This window comes from Capricornis sumatraensis, chromosome 12, assembly GCF_032405125.1.
Source record: "Capricornis sumatraensis isolate serow.1 chromosome 12, serow.2, whole genome shotgun sequence".
Lineage (NCBI taxonomy): Eukaryota > Metazoa > Chordata > Mammalia > Artiodactyla > Bovidae > Capricornis > Capricornis sumatraensis.
In genome coordinates this window covers 61,945,926-61,971,343 of record NC_091080.1, presented here as the reverse complement: position 1 = coordinate 61,971,343, position 25,418 = coordinate 61,945,926, and the positions used below count along the sequence as shown (strand labels likewise).

Genomic DNA, 25,418 nt, shown 5'->3' with positions numbered 1-25,418 from the left:
ACTGATGCACTTTCAGCAGACTTTTAAGATAAGTTTTATTGAAATATAATTACGTTCCATAAAATTCAACATTTTCAAGTACACAGTGCAAGAGGTTTTGGAATATTCAAAGTTGTGCAATCATCCATACTGATTCTAGAGTCTTTTCATCACCCCCCTCCACCGAAAGAATTCCATACCCATAAGCAGTCTCTCTCCACCCCTGATTTCAACAGCCACTGGCAACCATCAATCTACTTCCTATTTCAATGGATTTGCATATTCTGGATGTTACGTATAAATGGAACCACACAATATGTGGCCTTTTTTGTCTGGCTTCTTAGCATGATATTTTTAAGGTTCATCCGTGTGGTAGCATATATTCCTTTTTATTGCTGGAAAATATTTTATTGCATATGATACAATTTTTAAAGATGACGGCTGTGTAGGGAAAAGGTTTTGTTGTTATTTAGTGGCTAGGTCATGTCTGACTCTTCGTGACCCTATGGTTTGTAGCCCAGCAGGCTCCTCTGTCCATGGGATTTCCCGGGCAAGAATCCTGGAGTGGGTTTGTGAACTGAAAGTCGCTCAGTCGTGTCCGACTCTTTGCGACCCCATGAACTAGTCCATGGAATTCTCCAGGCCAGAATATGGGAGTGGGTAGCCTTTCCTGTCTCCAGGGGATGTTTCCAACCCAGGGATCGAACCCAGGTCTCCCACATTGCAGGTGGATTCTTTACCAGCTGAGCCACAAGGGAAGCCCAGAATGGTTTTGGAGTGAGCCAAAAACTAATGGCAAAGGGATGTGTGTAAGGGGAGTGATTATATTCTCTAAAAACATACTCCCAAATTATTTTCAGAGCAAGAAAGAGAGAAGATAAACAGCACTCTTCATCTCCCATCCTGAAACAGCCTTTGTTCCCTGGATTCTATTTCAGTAAATGACACCAAGGTCCACCCAGAGACTGGGAAGACTGGGAGGCTCCATTTCCCTCACCCTTCATGTGAGATCACTTTTTCCCGTGTGTCTTACCTCTTAAGTGGTCCTCTCCCCTCCATGATGACTACCTTAGTTGAGACGCTCAGTGGGTCATGCTAAACTACAACATTAACTGCCCACCTAATCTCCTTTGTTCCTGGTGCCCAGCTACATCCATCACCAGGCAGAGCAGACATGACAGAAGATGGATGAGCGGGGGAGGGGCACTGCCTATCTCACTGCTGAGTCAGGAAGCAGAAACGCATGGGTGTTTATAGCCTCGCCCTGTTCTCGTCCTCCTTTCATCCAGCTGGGGGTTAGGTGCCTTCAGGGAGCACGCCAACTCTTCCCTACAGTGTAATGAGGACTGCCCTGCCAGTTTTAAAGCGACTGTTTGGCTAAAACTGCTAACATCTGGGGTTCAGAGAACACGGCTTCTTTGGCTTTACATTAAACTCTGTCCTCTCACTTAGCCATTATTATAATAAAGGGGAATTTAAGTCACTCAATGCAAACTGCACCTCAGGGAGGGGACATAACCATGGTCCAGACAGCAACCTTCCACTGACTTCTGAGCCCAAGGCTCAGAGAGGGCTCAGCTGTGAGTTGTCAGCAGACAACACTTCTGACCAGAAATAAGAGACTCAGTTCTGAAGGGGCATCAGTCTGGGCAAGAACCCTATAGTATCCAAGACAGTCCACCTCGAGCATCGGCAACCCGCTCCAGTATTCTTGCCTGGAGAATCCCATGGACAGAGGAGACTGGTGGGCTACAGTCCATCGGGTTGCAAAGAGTCAGACATGACTGAGCATCTGAGCCAATGGATATTTTATTGGTTTCTTTTTGTGGCTGTCACCGACTTACTGGGTTAAAACAGACCAAATTTATCCTACATTTTCAGAGGTCAAAAGCCATAAAAACCAAGGTGTCAGCAGGGCTTTACTCCTCTGGGAGGCTCCAGGGAAGGATTAGTTTCCTCTGCTTTTTCAGTCTCCAGAGGTCATATACATTTCCTGGCTCACAGTCCTCCTTCTACCACCAAAGCCAGCAGCAGAGCATCTTCAAATTTCTTTTTTTCTTTTCTGCTTCTGCCATCATCTCTCCTCCGACCCTGCTTCCACAGACACAGCCCCTCCCCTCACTCTGAGCCTCTTGCCTCCCCCTTGTAAACACTCTTGTGATTCTATTGGTTCCACCTGGATAATACAGAGTGCTCTTCTCATCTAAGGATCTTTAATTCAATCACATCTGCAACACCCCTTTTGCCTGGTGTGCATGTGTGCATGCTAAATCGCTTCAGTCGAGTCAGACTCTTTGTGACCCCATGGACTGCAGCCCACCAAGCTCCCCCGTCCACGGGATTTTTCTGGCAAGAGTACTGGAGTGGGTTGCCATGCCCTCCTCCAAGGGATCTTCCTGACCCAGGGATCAAACCCACGTCTCCTGCATTGGCAGGCGGGTTCTTTACCACTACCGTCACGTGGGAAGCCTTTTGCCAGGTAAGGTAACATTCACAGACTTTGAGGATTATAATGTGGACAATTTTGGGGGGGGGTCATTATTCAATCTAACACAGACATATACTATAAAGTGGACACCCTGGGCTGAGACAATTCTTTTCAGGATCTCATACCTGTGAAATAGAACTCCCTAAGCCTTCAGATGAGGGTGCTGGCCAATATGGGTGGGGAATGCAATGTTTGTGTAGTTGCTCAGTCGTGTCTGATACTTTTGAGACCTATGGGTGGTAGTCCATCAGCCTCCTTTGTCCATGGGATTTTCCCAGTAAGAATACTTGAGTAGGTTGCCATTTCCTTCTCCAGGAGATCCTCCCTACCCAGGGATTAAACCCAAGTCTCTTGCATTGCAGGTGGATTCTTTACCACTGAGTCAACTGGGAAGCCCCAGGGAATGCAAGTCCATATCAAAATACGCATCAGTCCCAGGTGAATCACTGACTCTTCCAGGGTGGACTGTGATCAAATATAAAGCAAGTGGCGGGTTCATTTCCTTGAGGAACTGTGCTTCATTTTGCTGGCAGATTGCACATTCTGCAGTAGTAGTAGCTAGATCAGCATTGTTAAGGGAAAGCCCTCTCTGTAAGGTCCATGCATAACCTCCATCCTTGCCACCCACACAATAGCCTCCATCTCTGCATCATGGCTATCCTGTCCATGTGCCCTCTGTGCCCTTATTGGGTGGACAAAAATAGAAGCTGATACCAACTGGAGGAGTCATTCTCTCTCGGTGGTCACGGTGGGACATCTCTGATGGGCATCACCATGTGATTCAAAGAAAGTCACACTTTGTGCTCACTCACACAGATCCATTCACATGCCTCTTCCATAGATCTTCTTCTGCCCAATATTCCGATCTTTCTTTGTTCAGGCCCTTACCAAATGGCCAAGCCACCTGCTACAACCCATGGATCTTACATATTCTTACTTCAGGCCATTTACACGCAAAATGGATGACTATGCTCAATGCATGAAGTTTGAATCACTGAGAGGATTTTGCCTCATTATTATCTATCAAATCATAGACAAGCAGCAGTTCCTGTCAACTTGCACCTACTTACCAAGTCATCTTATGCCTGCACCAAGCTCAGCCTTTTTCCTCTTCTACATCAGTCATAAGGACCCTTCCAATCCCATGCAGCCATATGTGAGCTTAGATGCAGGTACCAGTGCAAGAAGGATTGATGACATCTAGCCACACAATCATGCAGCTTTTTTGCTCTCTGGCCCTGTTCACACCCAATCCTCAGTATATTAACTCTGTCTTACCAGAGGTTTTTTGTTGGGCCCCCTGGATCTTATAAGTTGGTGGATTCAGCAAAATCTAGCTCCTGCTGGGCAGTTCTAACCACCTGACATCTCATGATGAGGTGCTCTTCCCATTTTCCTGGCCCACACAGTGTGCCAGGAGCTATTTTCAATAGTTTATGATTTTTATTCTAAAGGTCATGTGGCCATGCTCTTCTTTGTTATTCTCCCATTGAAACTTTCCATTCACTGCATTGCATCTTTCCCCACCACTAACATATTAATATCATACATGCTGTCATGCTGTATAGTCCAAGAAGTAGAAGTCCTTGCCCCACACTTAAGAGACGGTGCAGAACACTTTCCTGTTCTGGGCACCACTTAAAGCTGGCAGCCATCTGTGTCATTCACGAAATGTGTCAGAGCAATATTCTCAATCAAATATACCTGCAGAACTCAGAGAAGCCTAGCAGATCTTGTCCCTCCTTTGTGGTAGCAAGTGTAAGCTGTGACAGCCTACCCTATACTTTGTAGCAGGCATCTGGCATGCCTCAGACCACTGGACCCCTAACTCAGCATTACATTGTCCTTCTACAGTGCAATGTTATCACATTCTTACTGGCTTAAAATGACACATATTATCATGACTTGGCTTTGTCCTCTGCAATCAAGGTGTCCTCTGGGGCTATAGTCTCATCTGAGACTCAGCTGGGAGAGGAACCACTATCACGCTCATACATTTTTTGGCAGAATTAGGTTTCTTGTAGGCTGCCAGACTGAAGAACTAAGTCTTTGTTGGCTGTTGATCAGAACATACCATCAGCTCCCTGCTATGTGGCCCTCTCCATACAGTGGTTCACAATATGGTAGCTAGCTTCTTCAAAGTCGGCAAAAAAAGAGAGGGTCCCAGAAAGATGGGAGTTGTGATATTATGTAACCTAGTCACACACATGTATGCCCTGTCACTGTACCATATCCTATTGGTTAGAAAGAATTTGCAGGTCCAAACACAAGAGGAGAGGTTCATATAAGGACAGGGGTATTAGGAGACAGAGATCATGGTGTCACTTTAGAAACCATCCACCACAGATGGGGTCCTCATTGTCATCTAACCAGTGGGTGACCCAGCTCCAAAATCCCATTTTAGAGTCTGCATCTTCAGGCCACTATCCATACTAACTGACAAGTCGGCTCCCTAAGAAACAGATTCAGAGAAGGAGACTTGCATGTAAAAGTTTATCATACAAAGTCCTTTCAACAATCCTGCCTGTGAATGAGTGAGAAAAGCAGGTGGGAAAGAGAAATTGATGCAGGGCAGTTGGAACAAAGGCCTTAGTTAATGGAGAGATGTGAGCTTGCGTGGCTCTTCAAAGTCATCCTGAAGTATGGTCAGAGGGCCAGGGCTTTGTACACCTTGTTGAGCAGTGAACTGATGGGGGCTCCCCCTGCGGAGGGGCTGGAACCTTGGAATCCTGGACAACTCTCTAAGACCAAGGGCAACTTACAGAAGTGGCTTAGGTGTGAGCAGCTAGTGGTCAGTGCTCCCAGCAGCTGGGGGAATAAGTGCCTCAGACCTGGAGGATATCTGGGAGGCACAGCACTGCAGAAATCATTAATAAACCTGAAGGCATGACATAAAACACTGCAGTGAACTTTTTGATGTTTGACTTGCATAAAGCAAGAAAGGTTTTTCTTTTTTTAATCATAAAAATAACTTTGTTCAGTGGCTCCACATATCAAGGATGATGTCAGTGATGCCCTTGGCATTTATCTCATACGTCTTAGCTCGCAGCTACAAACATCAACCATCCTGACCATCTTTGAGGTGGAAAGAGAGAGACCACAGAGCAAGTACCAGCAAAGTCTCCTTCATCCTGCTGGCCTGAATTGTGCCCCAAAGCCAACCTAGATGTAGCAGAGTCTCCCAGGGAGAATACTTCTTCTTTTCTTTTCCTGTCTCTAAAGTAGAGGCAGGAATGGAAGAAGGGGATTTGGAATGGGCGCAGTGAGTCAGTCAATATCGTTCTCAAAGTAGGTTCCTGTTTTGCTAATTGAGGTCAGATCTACAAGCTTTAAAGACCAGATGAAAGAGGATGACATGTCATTTGGCTGAGGAGCCAATTCAGGTCTATTATGCACATGGGAGACTACCCACCTCACTTGGAGTCCAATCAGGAAAACAAACAAGTGCATGCCAGGTCTTTCAGAGAGGGGACTGAATATGGAGAACTAATTGCAATGGTACTGAAGGAGCTGAAAAGCCAAAGGAGGGATAGAGACATCTTAAGGAGTAATATCAGCAGGAAACTACTATAATCCCTGGCAATGGAGATCCCAGTGGAGGAGAAACCGTTACCAGATTCCAGGAGCCAGGGCTGCCCAGTGAGAACTGGTTGTACAACAGAGGGTATTTGGCTGGAGCTGGATCATGGAAGGAGAAGCGGTCCAGGAGAAGCTGGAACCACAGAGGTGCTATTGCTCCAAAAATGGAAAGAGCAATCAGGGTGGGGGATGGGAGAGGCAGAGTTTCTCCTCCTTCCCACTTTCCAATCACCCATCTCAGCCCACAGGCTTAACCTAATTTGAAGCTAGCTGACAAGAGAGCCTGGAAAATGAAGTTTGCAGGAATAAACTCGAGAGCAAACAAGAAAATTACTGGTACCTCATTCCACCTGCGCAGTGACATGGATGTTAGGATTACCTGCAAGGAAGCCACATCTTTTCTTGGGAAGCTGTGTTGTCTTTGCTCCACCACATAAGTAAATAATCTAGTTCTCAACATTTGACATTATACAGATACGATTATTTTGTCTGAACTAAGAAAGCAGTATTACTAACCACAGATTAATTTAGGAAAAGCAGAACTATTTTTCATGAAGTATATGTTCTAAAACTTTTTAAACTGCATCTGGCCCAGTTGGAAGACAAATTGGACATGATAAAGAAGAAGCAAAATATTTTTAAAAGAATTATTTATGAAGAGCTAGTAAATCAACTCCTTTTTACTTTCAAAATATAAAAGTCAAACTATTGATCAAAACAGGAAGTTGAACTGGGTGGGGCTAAGATTTTGATGTTAATTACAGATAAATTAACAAGAGAATGTGAGCCATGGGTGATTTATAATTTTTGACCCTGGAAGTGCCACCAGCCACTTGAGAAGGAACTATAATCTTTTGATTATTAGATGTCAAAAATATAGCCATCAGTTAAAATTCCAGAAACTCAATTGATGAAAATCAGCAATATATTTTGTGAAGTAATAAATCATCCAAGAACAGAGTATTTTAGGGAAATGAATAGTCTTTAGATTCAATTCTTCTTGTCATAACAAGATATAGTAAATCTATACTTGTGGATAGGACTCTGTGAGGAAACAAACTGTGTAACTGTTTTATCACTTCCTCTAGCACAAGACCAGGATACACCTCAAACAGAGCACCGCACATAATAATAATAGTTATTGCCTGCCAGATAATGTGCTTAGCAAGTCCTTCATACATGTTATTTAAATTAATCCTCAAAGAATCTAATGAACTAGGTGTTATGATTACTCTCATTTTACTGATGAGAAAACTTAGCCTTAGGGAGGCTAAATGGCTTTAAAATAAGGGCTTAGTATAACCAGTTTAGAGTCATTTAGATATATCCTGATATCTGGATTAGCCAAGAACCCTATTTAAAATAATATAGTTCAAGGAAACTTTGACATTGTAGAATTGCTATTCTATAGAAAAATTTCAATAGTCCTTTAGGGTTTGAGGAATATGATTTAATATTAAACTATTTAACCTTAGTAATAAAGATAAACCTAATAATTTATAAACTATATTGAAGTTTTCAAGATTAAAATTCAATGGCTTTGACATTTCTCTCAGAGTTATACTTTATATGAATTTCTGTATCAGTTGTGACAGCTTCCTCTGGGCTAAAACAAATCACAAGGAGATTTTTTTAAACTGTGATTTGCATTCAAATATATATTAGTGAATCTAGATAGTTCAAAGAATATTCTCACTAATCAATATTTTAGAAACATTTTTCAGGGATGAAAATTTAACTCAGGGCCCCTAGAATCTACATTTTTTTATTTGTAGGGAAATTTGGACATAAAATTTGTATCTTTTAAAACTAATAATGAATGAAAAGGTAAAAGCATTAACTCTTCATGACTACAAACTGCTGACCCTTCTTCCAAGGCTCTAAAAATAGTTGTTTAAAGGAATAAGTCAGTGAATCTAGGGCATCTAATATGTAATTTTTGTTTAAAAGAATTCCAATCACCATGCTGACTTCTATTTAGTTTACAGTATTAAATTATATGAAATATATTTCATCTTAAAGTGCAATATGGTCATATTCGTCAAGAATGCAGAATTCTGTGGTCTTTAGAAAGTGGCTGCTGAAGAGTGAAGAATTTCTGGAGTCTTTTTTCCTTCCAAATTGTTCTCAGCTACTAAGCTTGTTTTAAGATGCTCTGAGCCACCACTCTTGGTGTTTACATGCATTATCGTACAAATCCAGGAAACAAACTCAGATTCTTGACATTGACAACAACATTTCCAGCAGTCTTGATGTTTCTGATTATATACATGCTTCCTGTGTTTGAAATCTTGTGTAGTATTAATACAATATTAACCTTTTAAATAAAACAATATCAATCAGTGTCCTCTTACATACACTTTATGGTTTATGCTTATTATTTACTACATTGGCATTTGGGGCTGCCCTGGTGGCTCAGAGGTTAAAGCGTCTGCCTCCTATGCGGGAAACCAGGTATAGCTTCCTTTAAAAGATCTGCTTAAAGATAGAGTACAAAAGATGTAAATCTGCTAAGAGTTCAGAAAATTGTAGTCCCAGGTTTGGAATGTCAAGTGGAAAAGAGTGACAAACTCTGTTACAGGGATAAAAGATGAAGCCATGGTCTTCTACGATCATAGAGAAGAGAGAGGTTTTCGAGAAATGAGCATGATATCTACCACAAAGACTATAAAAAATACTATGCATGTGTTTCACTAATAAAATGGGAAAAGTCAGGATTTGCCTTAGTGCAACGTTCTTTGAGGGTGACTGTGCCCTGAACTCCTGTCTGGCCAGTTCTGACACCCAACCCGCCCAATGCCCCCTCCACGCCTCTACCCTTCCTCCTAACACGATTGCACACACACGCCCAGCCCGGCCAGAAGATAAAGCTAAGATGGCAGCACGGAAAGTACTAGAGCCCCGCTCAATGGGGCTGGGAAAACAATAGCAAAACCCTCTATATGTTTTTTTCATTCTGCACATTTTCTAGAATAGTGAGAGGCCCCCCACCCTGCGTCCGCCTTCCCAACACAGGGCTTTCGATAGTAGTGCGAACAGTAACTGGCGGGAGGGGACACTTGCTCTCGTACATTTCGAGAAATCCACTTCTCTCATTTGCATTGGTGCTTCAGGTGACCCTCGAGACTTGCCTTGGGTGGGGTGGGGGACACCCTCCCCTTCAGGTCCCCTGGACAGTGGAGTCAAGGGTGAGTCCAAATGCCCTTTCCCTCCCTGCTGGCGCCCTATTCCGCGCCAACCCCAGGGTAGCCTTCCAAGCTGCCCAGCTGCCCAGGCAGAGAAGTAGCAAGTTGCAGAGTGACCCGGGAGCGCACAGTGCAGAATCAGGAAGAAGAGGAGAAAAAACGCTGCATTGGCTATCAGTTTAGGGTAGAGCGGCCGCTACCGCTGCCGTGGAAGGAAACGCTGCCAACCGCAACAGAAACACCACCCTCGGATACCTAAGTGAGCATGTGTGTGACTCTGCGCACGCCTAGTGGCGCCGCTCAGTGACAACGGGATTCTTTAAAAATTATCCAGCTACCGGGTTTTGTGTGTACCCAGAAGGCTCGTGAAGGGGCCTGTCTGGGACCGAAGGGTTCTGTAAGGACCCAAGGGAAATTAAGGAACGGGTAAGGGGGAACTAGGAGACAGATGCTCCAGGTCAGTCTCCACTAGAAGCTCTAAATGGACAGTGAGTGCACAGGCCACCACCTGAGCCTGAGCTGCAAATATTTCTCTCTGCCAGCAACATTTGTTCATTCACATATTCATTCATTCAACCAATGTCTATTTCCCTGCTGCTTAGGGCTAGCGTCTGTGCTAGGAGGTGGGGATGGGAACAGACTCAAGCATCATTCCAGTCCTTATGGAAAAGTCTAGTGTGTTCTGTTTGTGAAAAGCCACCTGACAAGGGGAAGTCCTCCCACAATCTCCTGCAGTATTATTTTGACCCTGTTTCAAAGGCTGCAAGTGAAAGTCACTCAGTCCTGTCCAACTCTTTGTGACCCTATAGACTATACAGTCCATGGAATTCTCCAGGCCAGAATATTGGAGTGGGTTGCCATTCCCTTCTCCAGAGGATCTTCCCAACCCAGGGATCGAACCCAGGTCTCCCACATTGCAGGGGGATTCTTTACCAGCTGAGCCACAAGGGAAGCCCAAGAATACCTGGAGTGGGTAGCCTATCCCTTCTCCAGGGAATCTTCCCAACCCAGGAATTGAACCAGGAATCGAACCAGGAATCGAACCAGGAATCGAACCAGGGTCTCCTGCGTTGCAAGCAGATTTTTTAACAGCTGAGCTACCAGGGAGGCCCCATTAGAGGATGAAACTTGTCCAAAGACATACAAATTGCAGAGTCAGAACCCAAACTTTCCCGTGCCAGAGCCTTTTGGCTATCTCTCTGGCTCTTACAACAGTATTAGCCCTTAGAGCCGCTAGGAGTCCGCCTTTCACTCCACCAGCATTTAGCTGCCTCTATCGTGTCTTGGCTCTCATCCCAGGCTTGGTAGGGGGGTCGGGGGATGGGAGGAGGGGATGGGAGAGGGGAGCAGGCAGCAGGGACGGGCAGTTTAATACAGGTGGGTAACCATGGTGGAGCATCAGCACAGGAAGTTTCACCCGATAAATAACTGCTGGATATCTACCATAGGCAAGGTTCTAGACCAGGTGCTGAGGAAGACATCAAGATAAACAAAAAGCCGTGAAGGAGCTTATAAGATAGCTGAGGCAACAAGATAAATACAAAATCTGTACAACAGAGCTACACACACGAGGAAAATACTATGATTTCCCCTGCCTGTCCTTTGTCCCATGGCTTTATTATTCCACTTCTACTTATCTTTTTATAATCAAAATGATATCCATTTATTATTCAAAGCCCCAGATAAAAAGGAATCCTTCAGCACTATCTCCCCATAAAAACTAGAATTATTTTAATTTCTCCACTACTTGTTTGTACTTCTCCAAACAGTAAACAGGGCTTGATTTTTTTTTTTTTCCTGCTAAAGAACATTCAAAGAGGCTTAAGAGCCAGTAAGTACATAAAAGATATGTGTGCTTATGTGCTCAGTCATATCCGAATCTTTGTGACCCTTTGGACTGTAGCCCACCAGACTGCTCTGTCCATGGGATGTCCATGGAGTGGGTTGCCATTTCCTTCTCCATGGGGTCTTCAGGTTCCAGGGATTGACCCTGCTTCTCCTGTGTCTCCCGTTGAGAGGGAGACTGGGGGGGTGGGGGGTGGGGGGGGGAATGTGTGCACAGGGATGACCCAGAGGGATGGTATGGGGAGGGAGGTGGGAGGGGGGTTCAGGATGGGGAACACATGTACACCCATGGTGGATTCATGTCAATGTATGGCAAAACCAATTCAATATTGTAAAATAATTAGCCTCCAATTAAATAAATTTCTATAAAAAAACAAAAGGATAAAATTTAATAGGAATCAGGGTACTTTGGCACATATATTTCTAGAGCATTTACTTTGAAGAAGTTAGTAGAGTAACTGGGAAGAGGGGACTCAGCAAATATTACATTTATAGATAACACTGATAAGATCTTTGGTAGATATGACATTTGCTTAGTTACACAGTCTGTCACAACTGTAGTTTCAGGTAATATTCAAGAATTATCTTTAGTGATGTAAATGTGGGCTGAGAAAGATGAGCCATGAAGTATCCACTGTCAAGAGATGAGTGCCCCCTCCTCTTAGGGTGAATGTGGAGTTAAAGAATATTTGAGAGAAGTCTTATCCGAGCTAAATGTTAAGAACAAGAACTTGGGAAAGACTTTGGCTTGTGAATCCTCTCCTACCTGGGAGCTATAATTTCACAGGAAAAAAAAAAAAAAAGAGGGTACACCAAATTACTACCTGTCTTTGGTAAGTGAAAGCCATTTTTAACAGACTTAAATCCTAATGACAAAAAACCCCAAACTAAGACCACCAAAGGTACTTCTAATTCGGCTGGCCTCCTTTGCCTTGAATTCTGAGTTCAACTAGCACATTCACAGTAAATCTTCCCGCTGGCAGCGCACGCTTTGGGGAATGGGAACAGGAATACAGAACGATCATCCTCCCGCGGCGGGCACCGGGTCTCTCTTTCAGATTCCAGTTCTCCCACCTGGATGGAACCCAGGTACCTGAAGCCGACTGGATGGAGCTGACAGCCTCCCCAGCACTTTCCTGACTCTTCCTCAAGCTGCTAGTAAAATCCGGAGAAGTGGACTTTTTCCCGATCCCGCACGCCACCCCGGTCCCACACCCAGTGCCCGGAGGCGGAGGCAGTGGCGGCGGAGAGGGGGTGGGGCGGGAACGGGGGGCCGGAGGGACTGAGCGTGCGCGAGGAGTGGCGCATGCCCAGAGCGGCCGGCCGCTTCCCATTGCGGGTGGCTCCGGCGGTGGCAGCGGAGGCGGCGGCGGGTGCAGCGGCGGCACCGCCTCCTCCTAACACTCCCGGGGTGGCGGGGTTAGATGAGCGGCCCCAGTAGTGGCGAGGGCGGCGCGGGGGGGAGGAGGAGAAGAAGGAGGAGAAGGAGGAGGTCGCTGTCTTTGTAGTCTCAGCTGCTGCGGGAGCGAAAGGCCGCCGCCGGAGCCGTCGTCGTTGGAAAAGGGCTGTGTGTGCGCGCGCGTGTCTGCCTGCCCGGCCCGCGGGGACGAGGCGGCGGCGAGGAGGATGATGTGCGCAGCTACCGCCTCTCCCGCCGCCGCCTCCTCGGGGCCCGGCGGAGACGGATTCTTCCCGGCCGCTACCATCTCTTCCTCCCCGGCGCCGGGGGCGCTGTTCATGCCGCTTCCCGAGGGCTCCTTGGCGGCCGCGGGGCTGGGGCTGGGGCTGGGGTTGCCGGCCCCGGACTCCCGGGGTCACTACCAGCTGCTCCTGTCAGGCCGGGCCCTGGCCGACCGCTACCGGAGGATTTACACAGCTGCGCTCAGTGACAGGGACCAGGGGGGCAGCAGCGCTGGACACCCGGCCTCCAGGTGCGTCTCCTGGTGCCCTTCTTTGCGCCACATGCTGCATGTGCGCCCGTGTGTGTGTGTGTGTGTCAGTGACAGTGTGTGTGTCTGTCTACATACGTGTTTATCGAGCTGTCTTTCAGACAGCACTGGATGCTAGATGGTAGAAGCACTTACTGAGAAAGGAGGGTGCGGTGGCAGCAGTTTCTCTTTTAAGTGTGTGTGACTGTCTTTGTTGGGGGGCGAGGGAGGGTGGAAACGGGGAGCGTGCGATGCTAGAAAAGGTGATGGTGCGGGTCGGTTAGGACACGTGTCTGTGTATTGTTGAAGCAGGAGGAGGGCTGAGCGGAGGGTCATGCACGAAGAGAATTTGCCGGAGCGATGAGGGAACTGGCGTGTCCAGTGTCTTTGCCGCAATGGTATTTGCACGTATTTCTCACCCCCCCTTCCCCCATTCCCTCAGGACATTCCATCCTCACCTTTCCTCCTCCCTTAAAAAAAAAAATCTGCCTTTCACTAGGGGAAGCAATGGTATCGGTTAAGGATAATGTCATATATATAGGATGAGTTTAGGATAAGACAGGGGATTTCAGTTTACGAGACAGATGCGAAAGGGATACAGATGGAGGTTTTCCCTGGATGTGAAAGGTGTCTGATACAGATTTCTAGAGCTGTACTTTGATAACTAGAGCTTTGGGTCCTCTGGAGACAGGGTTACAGCAGCTCTCGTGGTCTGTTGTCCCATCGGCCATTTCCCTTCATCTTCTGTTCTATTTCCTCAGTTACTTTTCTGCCTTAGACTAGAGGGGGTTTTGTGGGGGAAAAGGGGAAACCTGGAAAACTCCAAAAGGTGACAGCTGGTGTAGTGATCAACTGCCACCAACTAGAACGTTTGAGCAGCTCCTAGAATTTCAAGACTCGGTGCACCTACAGCTCCCTTGGTGGAGGAGATGTGAAATCACTTTCATTTTCTTTTTCTTAAAATGTAGGTGTCTTTTTGCTTAAGTCTCTGCTATTGTTTTCCTGTCCATGCCTTTACATGCCACATACCTTGAAGCATGGTGACTGACTTGTTTCACCAGCTTGGCTTTGGCAGTGATAATTGGGAGCTGGCTTCGTCTTTTTTTTCCCCTTACACCTTCTTGCAGTACAGGATTTTTGCTGAACAAGTTAGAGAGTTCACTGTAGGTTTTGAATGTGCAGTTTGTTCGGTAATAACCAGATGTCATTTTCTCTCATATGAGAGGGGCTAGGCTGTGAGTCAGGTATTTGTGGTTGACCAGTGTGGACTGTGGCTCCTGTCCACTGCAGAGAGGTAAACATTTCTTCTGGTCTATATTCTTGTTTATAGGACTGGGACTTTAGTTTTATCATACTGATATAAATGTATATAACTAACTACCCTTGGCTATCTAAATTAAAGGCCACAATGTCACAAGTCTGTTTCTTGCTAATGTTTTTGAAAATAGCACAAAACCTCAATGGACAGTTTGCTCTAATAATTAGGTGTAATTTTGAGCTGTGAGTCTTTTGATTATGGCACTGTAGGCGTATCTTTACAAACCCCTTTTAAAGAATTTGAATTTATTTCATATGTTGTTTCCAGACTTACGCAATAATTTGTGACTGGCATGTTCCCTGTTTTAGCTTTCTACTACTGTATTTGTGCAGTAATACTGTTTCTGTGTATTTAGAACTGTATAAACAGTTTTACGCAAAATTAATATAGATTAACCACATATATAAAGTGTATGAATGATTTTTAGTCTTTGGTTTATTTTTGTACAAGCTGTCAGTTAAAATTAGTGAAGAATTAGTTTACGTACTATATTTCAAGAAGTACTCGTGAAACAAGCTTTAAGTTGTATGATATTGCCTTCCAGTGCTTGTTCAGAACATTATTTTAGTTCACATTATTTTTTCTAAGTCATTGCTGGCAACTACTCTTTATTGAGGATTTGCTGAAGAATTAAGTCACATTTCATATTAAATATTAATGGGGAAAGTGGAGCTGGAATTTAGGTTCTGAATGAATGATGTAATTATTGGTATGGGGCACTAGTTGAGATAGAGGAAAAGGTGAAATGTTTCAGAGACAGAATGGAGCAAGAATAGAAGATGAAGTTCTAGTGAAAATCAAGTTTAAAAGTGTGAGAGAAGGATGACAGTGAAGTAAGGTCAAAAAAGATTTTAAAAAATTAAGAGAACTGTGGCACAGCAGCACCTCTGGTTGGACTGAAAGTCCTCAGCAGGGTTAAATGTTGAAGAAAGTGAGAATACTATCCAGGCCACTGGTGACTTTTGAGGAAGTGGTCAAGATGTGTTTGTAAGAGAGGTGTGGTTAAGGAGTCCATGGGATACTTTAGGGTAATAGGGGGATGTAGGGCTGAGGGAAGGTTATTTGAGTGTGGGAGGGTAGGTGGGAAATGTTCAGTAAGTGGAGGAGGAGAAATTAAAGAAGTGAGAGAGGGGATAATCCTTGGGGGGAAGTCTAAGGGAGATCTCGGGGACAGATTAACATGACAGGTGAAGAGGTTAGCCACTAAAAATGTTAGGAGCTAGTCATCCTTTAATATAGAATTGGAGGAGGTACATATTTATAAATCTAAAGACCAGGAGTTTATGAAGAACTGTATCTTTTTTATTTTGGTAATCCTAATGTGTAGCAGAAGTTTTGGCGTCTGTTCTGTAGATATCCAGTACCTGCTTTGTGCCAGGGATTGTTTGAGGTGCTGAAGATGTAGCAGTGAGCAAGATAGACAAGGTCTCTATCCTCTTTGGAATTTTCACTCAAGGAGGGAGAAATAAGCAACTGATCATTTTAGGTTGTGATAAATAGCCGTGGAGGAAATAAAACCGATTTCATGTGACGGACAATTTGTAGTTGAAGGTGATATATTAGGTAGGGTGATCAGGACGGGTCAGGGTTAGTTGACATTTAAGTTGAGTCATAATGATTGGAAGGCAGACCTAGAGGAATAATGTTTTAGGAAAGTACAAAGTCTCTGGTGCAGAAACAAGGTTGTAGTCAAGGAACAAAACAAGGCAAGTGCGTTATCAGTCAGTGCTGAATACGTTAGTTACTGAGGATTATGTTTTAGGTGTTGATAGAGAAGTTGAGGGACAGAAGCCTAATGGCATCACTGACTTTGATGGCATTCTAATGAATGCTTGGATTCTGAATCTAGACTGGTTTTAGATCCTGGCTTTGCTACTTTTTAGCTGTGTGACCTTGGGCATATTACATAACTTCTGTGCCTCTGTTTTTTGCTTAAAAAATATTTTTGAGATATAATTGGCATATAACATGGTGTTAGTTGTAGGCGTACAACATAATCATTCCATATTTTGAGGAATGACTACCACATAAAGTCAAGTTAACATCTATCACCACACATAGTTGAAATTTTTTCTTCTTGAAGTGAAAACTGTTAAGATTTACTCCCTTAGTGACTTTGAAATATACATTCCAGTGTTGTTAACTGTAGTTACCTCCCTGTACATTAAATCCCCATGACTTATTTATTTTATGACTGTAAATTTTTGTTTGTGCCTTTCAACTTCCCTTGCCCATTTTGCCCATCTCCTTACGCGTGCCTCTGGCAACCATGAGTAGGTCCTCTGTATGTAAGAGTTTGGGTTTTGGTTTTGGTATGTTGATCTTTCTCTTTCTGACATATTTTACTTAGCATAATGCCCTCAAGATCCATTCCTGGTCTCACAAGATTTCCCTCTTTTTTTGTGGCTGAATAATATCCCGTTTTAAATTATATCTTCTTTATTCATCCATCAGTGGACATTCAGATTGCTTCTTCGCTATTGTAGCTAATTCTGCAGTGAGTGTAGGGATGCAGATATTTTTTCAGGTTAGTGTTTCCTTTTCCTTTGAGTACATTCTCAGAAGTGAAATTGTAGGATCTTATGGTAGTTCTTCCTTTGAATTTGTTGAGGAAGCTCCATATTGTTTTCCATAGTGGCTGTGTCAATTTGCATTCCTACCAACAGTACACAAGGATTCCCTTTTCTCCACATGCTTGCCAGTACTTTTTATTTCTTGTCTTTTTGATGGTAGTCACTCTAACAGCGTGAAATGATACTTCACTGTAGCTTTGATTTGCATTTTCCTGGTGATTGGTGATGCTGAGCATCTTTTATGTACCTGTTGGCTGTTCATATATCTTTCTTTGGAAAAATGTTTATTCAGAGCCTCTTTCCATTTTTAAAGCTGGATTGTTTGTGGGTGTTTGTTTATTCCTTTTAATTTTTTGATACTGAGGTCTATGAATTCTTATATATAAGATTATATAGTAGCCCTTTATCAATATATGGTTTACAAGTATTTTCTCCCATTTGGTAGGTTACCTTTCCATATTTGTTTTTCCTTTGCTGTGCAGCTTTTTAATTTGATGTAGTCACACTTGTTTGTTTTTGCTTTTGTTTTTTTCTATGTAGAATGGGAATAATAATAATGAGGACTGTATCATAGGTTACATGATTCTGTACATGTAAAGTGCTTGGCACGGTAAGTGCTAATAAATATTAGTTAATGATTTCTGCTGAGAGTGAAGGGACAGATAGAGTTCGGGGACTTAAATAGAAGGCAAAGATCATGTCTTCCTCTTCTGTGCTGGTCTCAGTGACCGACATTACTCTTCCATTTGTTCAGTGACTGAATATATTTTTCTATGAATGAATCAGTGAAAGTTGGAACATTTGCTTGAAGGAAAGGATTGTAAGGAAATGAATAAAGGACTGTTGGATCAGTTCTGAATGTGAATGGCAGTGCGACTTTGATTGCATTTGGGAAGAACTATAGCACAGTGACTAACCTGCCTGGCAGTCAGACTGCCTTAGTTCAGATTTCAGTTCTGCTTTTTGGTCTCTTAAAATGGGCAAGTTAATTAGCATTTCCATGTCTGTTTCTCTACTAATAACCTTTTAGGGTTATTGAAAGAGCATTGTGCCTGAACATGGTAAATGCTCATTAAATGTTAGCTGCCATTGGTGGTGGTCATGGTGTTACTATTACTGTTATTAAAATCACGTACTTAAAATTCCAATCAGCATGATGTTGTAAGCTTTTCCACTCAAAAGAGAACTGAAAACAAAACTAGTTGATTCAAAGTTGAAGTGTCCGTGGAGATGAAAGAATAAAAGAAAGTGAAGGTTTTTGGTGACAAAGATTAACCATGTGGTAAAAAGAAAAGTGATCCCAGGAGGGAACTGATAGACTGGGAGATAAAGACGGTCAGGGTATCAGGGTTGAAGTGGTAGAAGAACAGTGTTAGTGGAAACAACAGGGGAGTTTATACTTAAAATGGGAAATTGCTTTTCTTCTCTAGGCTAAACCCATTTACTTCCTTCAGCTTTATCTCTTTTTCTTGTTAGAAATGCTATTTGAGCCCATCCTTCACATGCATGGGATTTTGGTTATAAGAGGTTAATCCAACACAGATTCTGATATTAATACTTGGTGCTAACCATTGGCCCTATAAAAATTTGTAAGACAGTTTCCACCTGAGTTTATTTTCTGGATGGGAGTGAAAGGTACAAAGGCAGGTAGTTATAAAAGTGTTAAATGACTAAGAAAGCATAGCCTGTTATGACAAAGGGATGGTTTATTGAGCTGGTGCAGAAACATGAGCAAGAAGGTGAGAAAGCACAGTTTGTGTGTAAGTAATGTTAAAAATTCTGTTAGAGCTACAATATAGATGATTTTTCATGAGGGAGAGGAATGGGAATTCATTCTGGAAATGGAGCCTTTGGTCAGAGGGTAAGGCAGCTTGAACTACCAGGTAAGAGTTTAGTTTTATTCAGTAGACACTGATAGTTTTGAGCTGTGAAGAAACATTATTGTAGGAGTGTTATTGGAAGTGATTCAGAGTTGAGTCAGTGTATTTGTGGATATGTAGTAATTTGCTTCATGTAGCTGTTGTATCTGTGGAATCTTATACAAACACATGTTAAGGCAAAAGTTGCTCTATTGACATATAAGTAGGTAGAAGTATGAAATGAATTCATTTCTTAGCTCACGAGAAAATCTTGCCTTTGGGCTTAAAAAGAAAATAAAATGTTAATTTAAAACTAGTTTTGCATTTTAAAACATCAACAGAATAGTTAGAATAGTCTCACTTTTTTTTTTCAAGAGTAAATACTCAGGTTTTGGGAGGAGGGGTCTTGTTAATCAAGATTTAATTTACATATAATAAAATTTACCCTTTTGTACATATCCATTTGAAGAGTCTTAGAACCATCACAGTCAAGTATAGAATATGTACGTCACTCTAAAAAGTTTAACTCCCTTTTCCTCCCCCTAGCTACTGGCCACTACAGACCAGTTTTCTGTATTTCACTAATTTTCTGTATTTCACTGTATTTCTGTATTTCACTATATTTTACCTTTTCTGAAATGTCTTATAAATCTCACTCCTTAAGGGCAGGATCACATGTATTGTTCCTCTCTCTGTCATCTGTCCCTGTATTTCCTATAAATGGAAATTAGGCTTTAAAGCTTCAGTAGGTTTCAGTTAGACGTTTTTTGGGCAAGAATATTTTGTGTATAATGCTGAGTACTGCACATTGTGTCCCATCCAGTGGTTTTCATGTCTCATTGTTTGGTAATTCTCAGTCTGGCCACCTGAATTACTTGGGTACCCACTAGATCTCTTTTTCTGTATGTGTATGCTTCTTCCATTTGCAGTAAGCAGTTAATCGTGGGTAATAATGTTGACACACTGGCTATCTTCCACCTAATGGTTTTAGCATCCTGTGATAATCCTTGACTGAGTCAGTTTCATTAGGGGCTTCAAAATGATGATTTTTATAATTCTGTTAAAGTAGAATTTGGTAGCTGATGCTCTTCTGCAACGCACTCCAGTGTTCTTGCCTGGAGAATCCCAGGGACGAGGGAGCCTGGTGGGCTGCCGTCTGTGGGGTCGCACAGAGTCGGACATGACTGAAGCGACTTAGCAGCAGCAGCAGCAGCAGCAGCAGCATCTCTTCTGCAAAGAATTTTCCCTTATCAACTAACTGGTTGTAAGCTTAGTTCCTCCTAAGAAAGCAGGGTAGATGATTGATTTTCTCCCGTCATTAGCCACATTGGTGATAGTAGTCAAACAGTGGTGTGGTAGGTGCTGCAGTTCATCACCCAGGTATCTTGGTTCAGGGACAGGCTCCCCCAGCCATTGAGAATAGTGGCTGCTAAAATCTACCGCAACTGAGTCCCCAGATTGCTCTGAGCCAACAGAGCTGCTTCCCTCAAAGTCACTTTTCTTCTTCCAGGCCAGCTTGCTTCCAGTGCCTGTTCTCTGTGGGGCTGTAAATGCCTGGCCCTTCAGGTAGGACAACTTTGAAGATCCATCCCAACTCCAGAGCTCCCCATGGATTGGCTCAGGCTTTCCTGTGACAGTGTTTCAATTCACGTCCTGCCTCTGTTTAGTCTCATTTCCTCTACCCTCCCACAGTTGTTGATGTGCAGGGTATTTTTCAATACTTGGGGTGTGCAAATCTCCATTTCAGAGTCTTTTTCTTTGGCATCCTTACCCAAGACAGCTTTGACAGCAGTGGTCTGAGGAAGTAGTTTCTAAAATGGGATTTTGGAGCTAGACTTACCTGCTGGCTAGCTGGCAGTAAAGAACCCACGGCTGGTTGTAGATGAAGCCTGGTACTGGTAACCCTTGGCATGTACTGTAGCTGTGCACCTACTTAAACTTTCACTGGTGGTAAGGTGGAGTGGGATTCCTGTAGAAGAGACTGTATTGGTGGGTACAGTATCTTAGGCTTGTGAGATGTTTAGGGAAGTTCTTAATTATAAGGATGGTGGTGTCACATGACTGGTGAGTGACTCTGAGAAAGACCGTGAAAGACTGAAGGTAACTAGGAGCAAAATTAGAAAGTTAGGTGATTACTTTCTTTGGCATCATGTAAAGAAACTCATCTTCTGCAGTAGGAGGAAAGAAAAAGCTAAAGATTAGACCCAAGATTTAGTTGCAAAGGTAGCAGAACTCCAGGGTGGGTTGCTTTCTCAGAAAGTCTGCTAGGCCAACATCTATGCTTTGGTTAGGAAGAAATGGGACCCCGGCTTTTAAGATGGGACATCTTGAGTTGATGCACTGGACAGCCAGTTGAAACCTTGAAACCCCCAATTCCTCTGAACCCTGTGAGCCTACAGAAGTGGTCTTCTCCCAGCTAGAGGGTAGTTGCTTGGAGATTATGCTGCCCCTACTGCTTGCCTCCTCTCCTCTCCCCTGCTGCTTATCACCAAGCCAGTAACTAGAGTTAAGTCAGCGCAAAACCTCCTGGGAGATGCTGGGCCTGCTGAGGAGGAGGGGGACTAAGGTGCGCATGTGCACACGCACACACGAAGAGTGAGTCCCAAACTGTGCAGAGGCACCCCCCAACTCCATCAGACACACAAGAATACGATGGGCTATTTCAGAAGTTTAAGGAAACACAGAAATGTCAGTCACAAACTACTCCCTTGAGGTAGCTCGTGGTTTTGACATTAGATCATGTTTCACTCATTTCCATGATGTCTTATCTTTTTTGAAGCTGAAGTTTTGTTATTTGCTGTGATACAAAGAAGGTGCTTCCCAGGTGGCTCAGTGGTAAAGAATCTGCCTGCAGTGCAGGAGCCACAGGAAATGTGGGTTCAATCCCTGGGTCAGGAAGATCCTTGGAGGAGGAAATGGCAGCCCACTCCTGTATACTTGCCAGGATAATCCCACGGATGGAGGATCCTGGCAGGCTATAGTCCATGAGGTCACAAAGGTTGGATACGACTGAACATGCATGCACACATGTGATACACATAAATTTCTACACAAAAAGCAGTGTCGAACAGAAAAAGAGGGTGGCCTGTTTAATCTGCACAAGTTTGACAAGCTGTGCAGGACCCAGCCAGTGCATTGTGCAATTACTGAGTAATTGTGGCTATTTAAGAATGAAATATAGTATTTTTCTTTTTAAGTTTATGTGTATTATTTTTTCATATGGCTACTAAGTTGTTAGAATATAGATTCTTATTATTTGGTTTTCATTAATAATAATTAGGTATTCCTTTTGGTCTACAAAGTGTTGTGGAAAAATTACTGATAATGACTGTGCAAGGGCCCAATAATGGACTTCTGTTTGTCAGCTGAGCTGATGAATGTCCAGCTCAACAGTAACAGAGACTACCCTCCCTTCAAGGAAAGCAGCCAGTCCTTGTGCCTTGGAAAGGATTGTGATTCATTTTGACTGAATTTGACGGATATTCTGAGTATATTTCCCTTTCCAGCTTGTAGGGATTCAACTAGTGCTGCTGTTTGAGGGCCTGAAGAGTGGTCCATCAGCACAAGGTGCCGCATAAGATTGTTTCCAAGCGAAGGACCTGCTTTTAGCACATGGATCCCACAGATCCGTTTGTTCCATTATGCCTCATAACCACCCAGAAGCTGCTGACCGATAGAGTAGTAAGATGGTCAGGGTGGCACAGCTGAGGATGAGCGTGAATCCTCCAGTGTTCCCAGTAGGAAGAACACATGGAAATTGGGATGCCTCTACTTAGTATCAGTGATTCCCCTGGGGAATTTATGCTTCCCGTCTCTGTAGCTCTAAACACTGGTCAGAAGGGAAATATTTTCAGCAGAGTCACTGTAAGAGTCCTCATACTAAGGCACAGCTGCTGTGGGACTTGGTGCTCCTTTTCTGAGATAAGCAGTCACCATTTGGACAGGGTAAAGGTACGTGATTATCTGGAGGAGGCAGGGCTGTGGTTTTGCAGTGGAGCGTGGAGTTTGGCACACTCGGCTGTGTCACACTCTTAAGTGTTCTATTGGATGTTTATTGGTACTTCCTTTTCCAACTTTTGTGGAATGTGGACATTAGAAAGGCCGGATGGCCACCTCACAGGATCAGTCAGAATTTCTGGTCCAGCAGAGATTCTACCCCAAGACGAAGGGAATCCAGGATGACTTACAAAGAAGAGGTTGTGACTATAAGTTTTGGCCTTGAAACCAGTGGTGGAGGCTCTAGTTTGTCCTACAATACTTTACTTCCTCTGGAAAGTTTCTCCAGGAAATGAAACTAAGCAGAATTCTCCAGGAGCGTTATCCAGAATTTATTTAAAGCAAGTGAATGGTAGTAGTATAATAGGTGAACTGTAGGGGATGCTGTGGACTAAATTTTATTTGTAGATTCTGTGGGATGTTCTGTATAATCACATCATCATTCTTTCTGATCTCTAGGTAACTGTATACTCCCTGCACCTTTATTCCAATGACAAGAACCTTTCTACTTCTGTGTAGAAATGATAGTTGTATCCTTCCTTGTTCCTAATCTAAGGGAGAAACAACAACAAATCAGTCTTTTGGTCTTTCACTGTTAAGTGTAATATTAGCTGTAGATGTTTTGATAGCCTTTGCCAATGTGAGGAAGTATTTTACTCTCCTATTTTGCTTATAGTTTTTATCGTAAATGTGTATTGAATTTTGTCAAATATTTTTATGTATTTATTGCTACCATAAAGATAATAAAAGGAAAAAGTAAATTAATACATTTTTGAAAATTAAGTCAACCTTGCATTCCTGGGATAAAACTTTGTATGTGATATATTGTTGAATTTGATTTGTTTCTTTGTTAAGAATTTTGGGGTTTGTATTCATGAAGGATATTGTTTTGTAATCTTTTTTTTTTTTGTAATACCTTTGTCAGGTTTTTGTATTATAGTTATCCTTGTCACTTCTCTTCTGTATTTTTTAAGAGGTTTCATGGGATTGAATATTTGATAGAATTCACTGAGGGTACCATCTGGTCTTGGAATTCTCTTTGGGGAAAGATTTTACAGATTCATTTTTTAAAACAGATACAGGGATATTCAGATTTTTTTTTTTTGTTATTTCTCATAAATTTTGGTAACTTTTTCTCGAGAGAGTTGTCCTTTTATCTGAATTCTTAAAATTTTTGGCATGAAGTTGTTCATAGCATTCTTTTTATAATCCTCTAATGTCTGTGGGGTCTGTGGTGATAATCCCTGTATCATTGCTCATGTTTATCGTTTCTCTTTTTCCCTTGATTAGCTAGAAGTTTGTCATTTCTTAAGTTCAAAGAATCAACTTTTGACTTTATTAATTTTTTCTGCTACTGGTTTATTTTCTGTTTCATTGACTTTCCTCTTATTGTAATTTCTTCTATTTTACCTTGCTGTTTCTCTTTTTTTTAGTTTGTTAAGATGGAATCTTAGATCATTGATTTTAGATTTTTCTCTTCTAATATGAGTATTTAAAGTGTTGAATTTTTATCTAAGCACATCTTTAGCTGCATCCCACAAATTTTGATATTCAGTATATTCTTTGTTATTTAGTTTAAAATATTTTCTAAGTTTCTTTGTAATTTCATCTTTGATTCATGCATTGTATGTGCGCTAAGTTGCTTCATTCGTCCGATTCTGTGCAACACTATGGGCTGGGTCCTTTGTTCATGGGGACTCTCTAGGCAACAATACTGGGGTGGGTTGCCATTTCCTCCTCCAGGGGATCTTCCCAACTCAGGGATCGAACCCACGTCTCTTCTGTCTCCAGCATTGGCAGTTGGGTTATTTACCACTAGTGTCACCTGGGAAGCCTGATTCATGCATTACTTAGAATTATTTTATATAACCCTCAGTCAGTTCAGTTCAGTCGCTCAGTCGTGTCTGACTCTTTGCGACCCCACGAATCGCAGCACGCCAGACCTCCCTGTCCATCACCAACTCCCAGAGTTCACTCAGATTCATGTCCATCGAGTCGGTGTTGCCATCCAGCCATCTCATCCTCTGTCGTCCCTTTCTCCTCCTGCCCCCAATCCCTCCCAGCATCAGAGTCTTTTCCAATGAGTCAACTCTTCGCATAAGGAGGCCAAAGTACTGGAGCTTCAGCTTTAGCATCATTCCTTCCAAAGAAATCCCAGGGCTGATCTCCTTCAGAATGGACTGGTTGGATCTCCTTGCAGTCCAAGGGACTCGCGAGAGTCTTCTCCAACACCAAAGTTCAAAAGCATCAATTCTTCGGTGCTCAGTCTTCTTCACAGTCCAACTCTCACATCCATACATGACCACTGGAAAAACCATAGCCTTGCTTAGACGGACCTTTGTTGGCAAAGTAATGTCTCTGCTTTTTAATATGCTGTCTAGGTTGTTCATAACTTTCCTCCCAAGGAGTAAGTGTCTTTTAATTTCATGGCTGCAGTCACCATCTGCAGTGATTTTGAAGCCCCCCAAAATAAAGTCTGACACTGTTTGCACTGTTTCCCCATCTATTTGCCATGAAGTGATGGGACCGGATGCCATAATCTTTGTTTTCTGAATGTTGAGCATTAAGCCAACTTTTTCACTCTCCTCTTTCACTTTCATCAAGAGGCTTTTTAGTTCCTCTTCACTTTCTGCCATAAGGGTGGTATCATCTGCATATCTGAGGTTAT

At 43.0% G+C, this 25,418-nt stretch overlaps 1 protein-coding gene across 1 annotated transcript in view; it reads left to right on the top strand.

Annotated features, from left to right (window-relative positions):
* The first annotated feature begins 12,702 nt into the window (after positions 1 to 12,702).
* Positions 12,703 to 25,418, top strand: part of MYCBP2 (MYC binding protein 2) — a 265,188-nt gene continuing 252,472 nt past the window's right edge. Inside the window, exon 1 of the mRNA XM_068984559.1 lies at positions 12,703 to 13,007. Coding sequence (XP_068840660.1) covers positions 12,703 to 13,007 — 305 coding nt within the window. The remainder of the gene's footprint in view (positions 13,008 to 25,418) is intronic.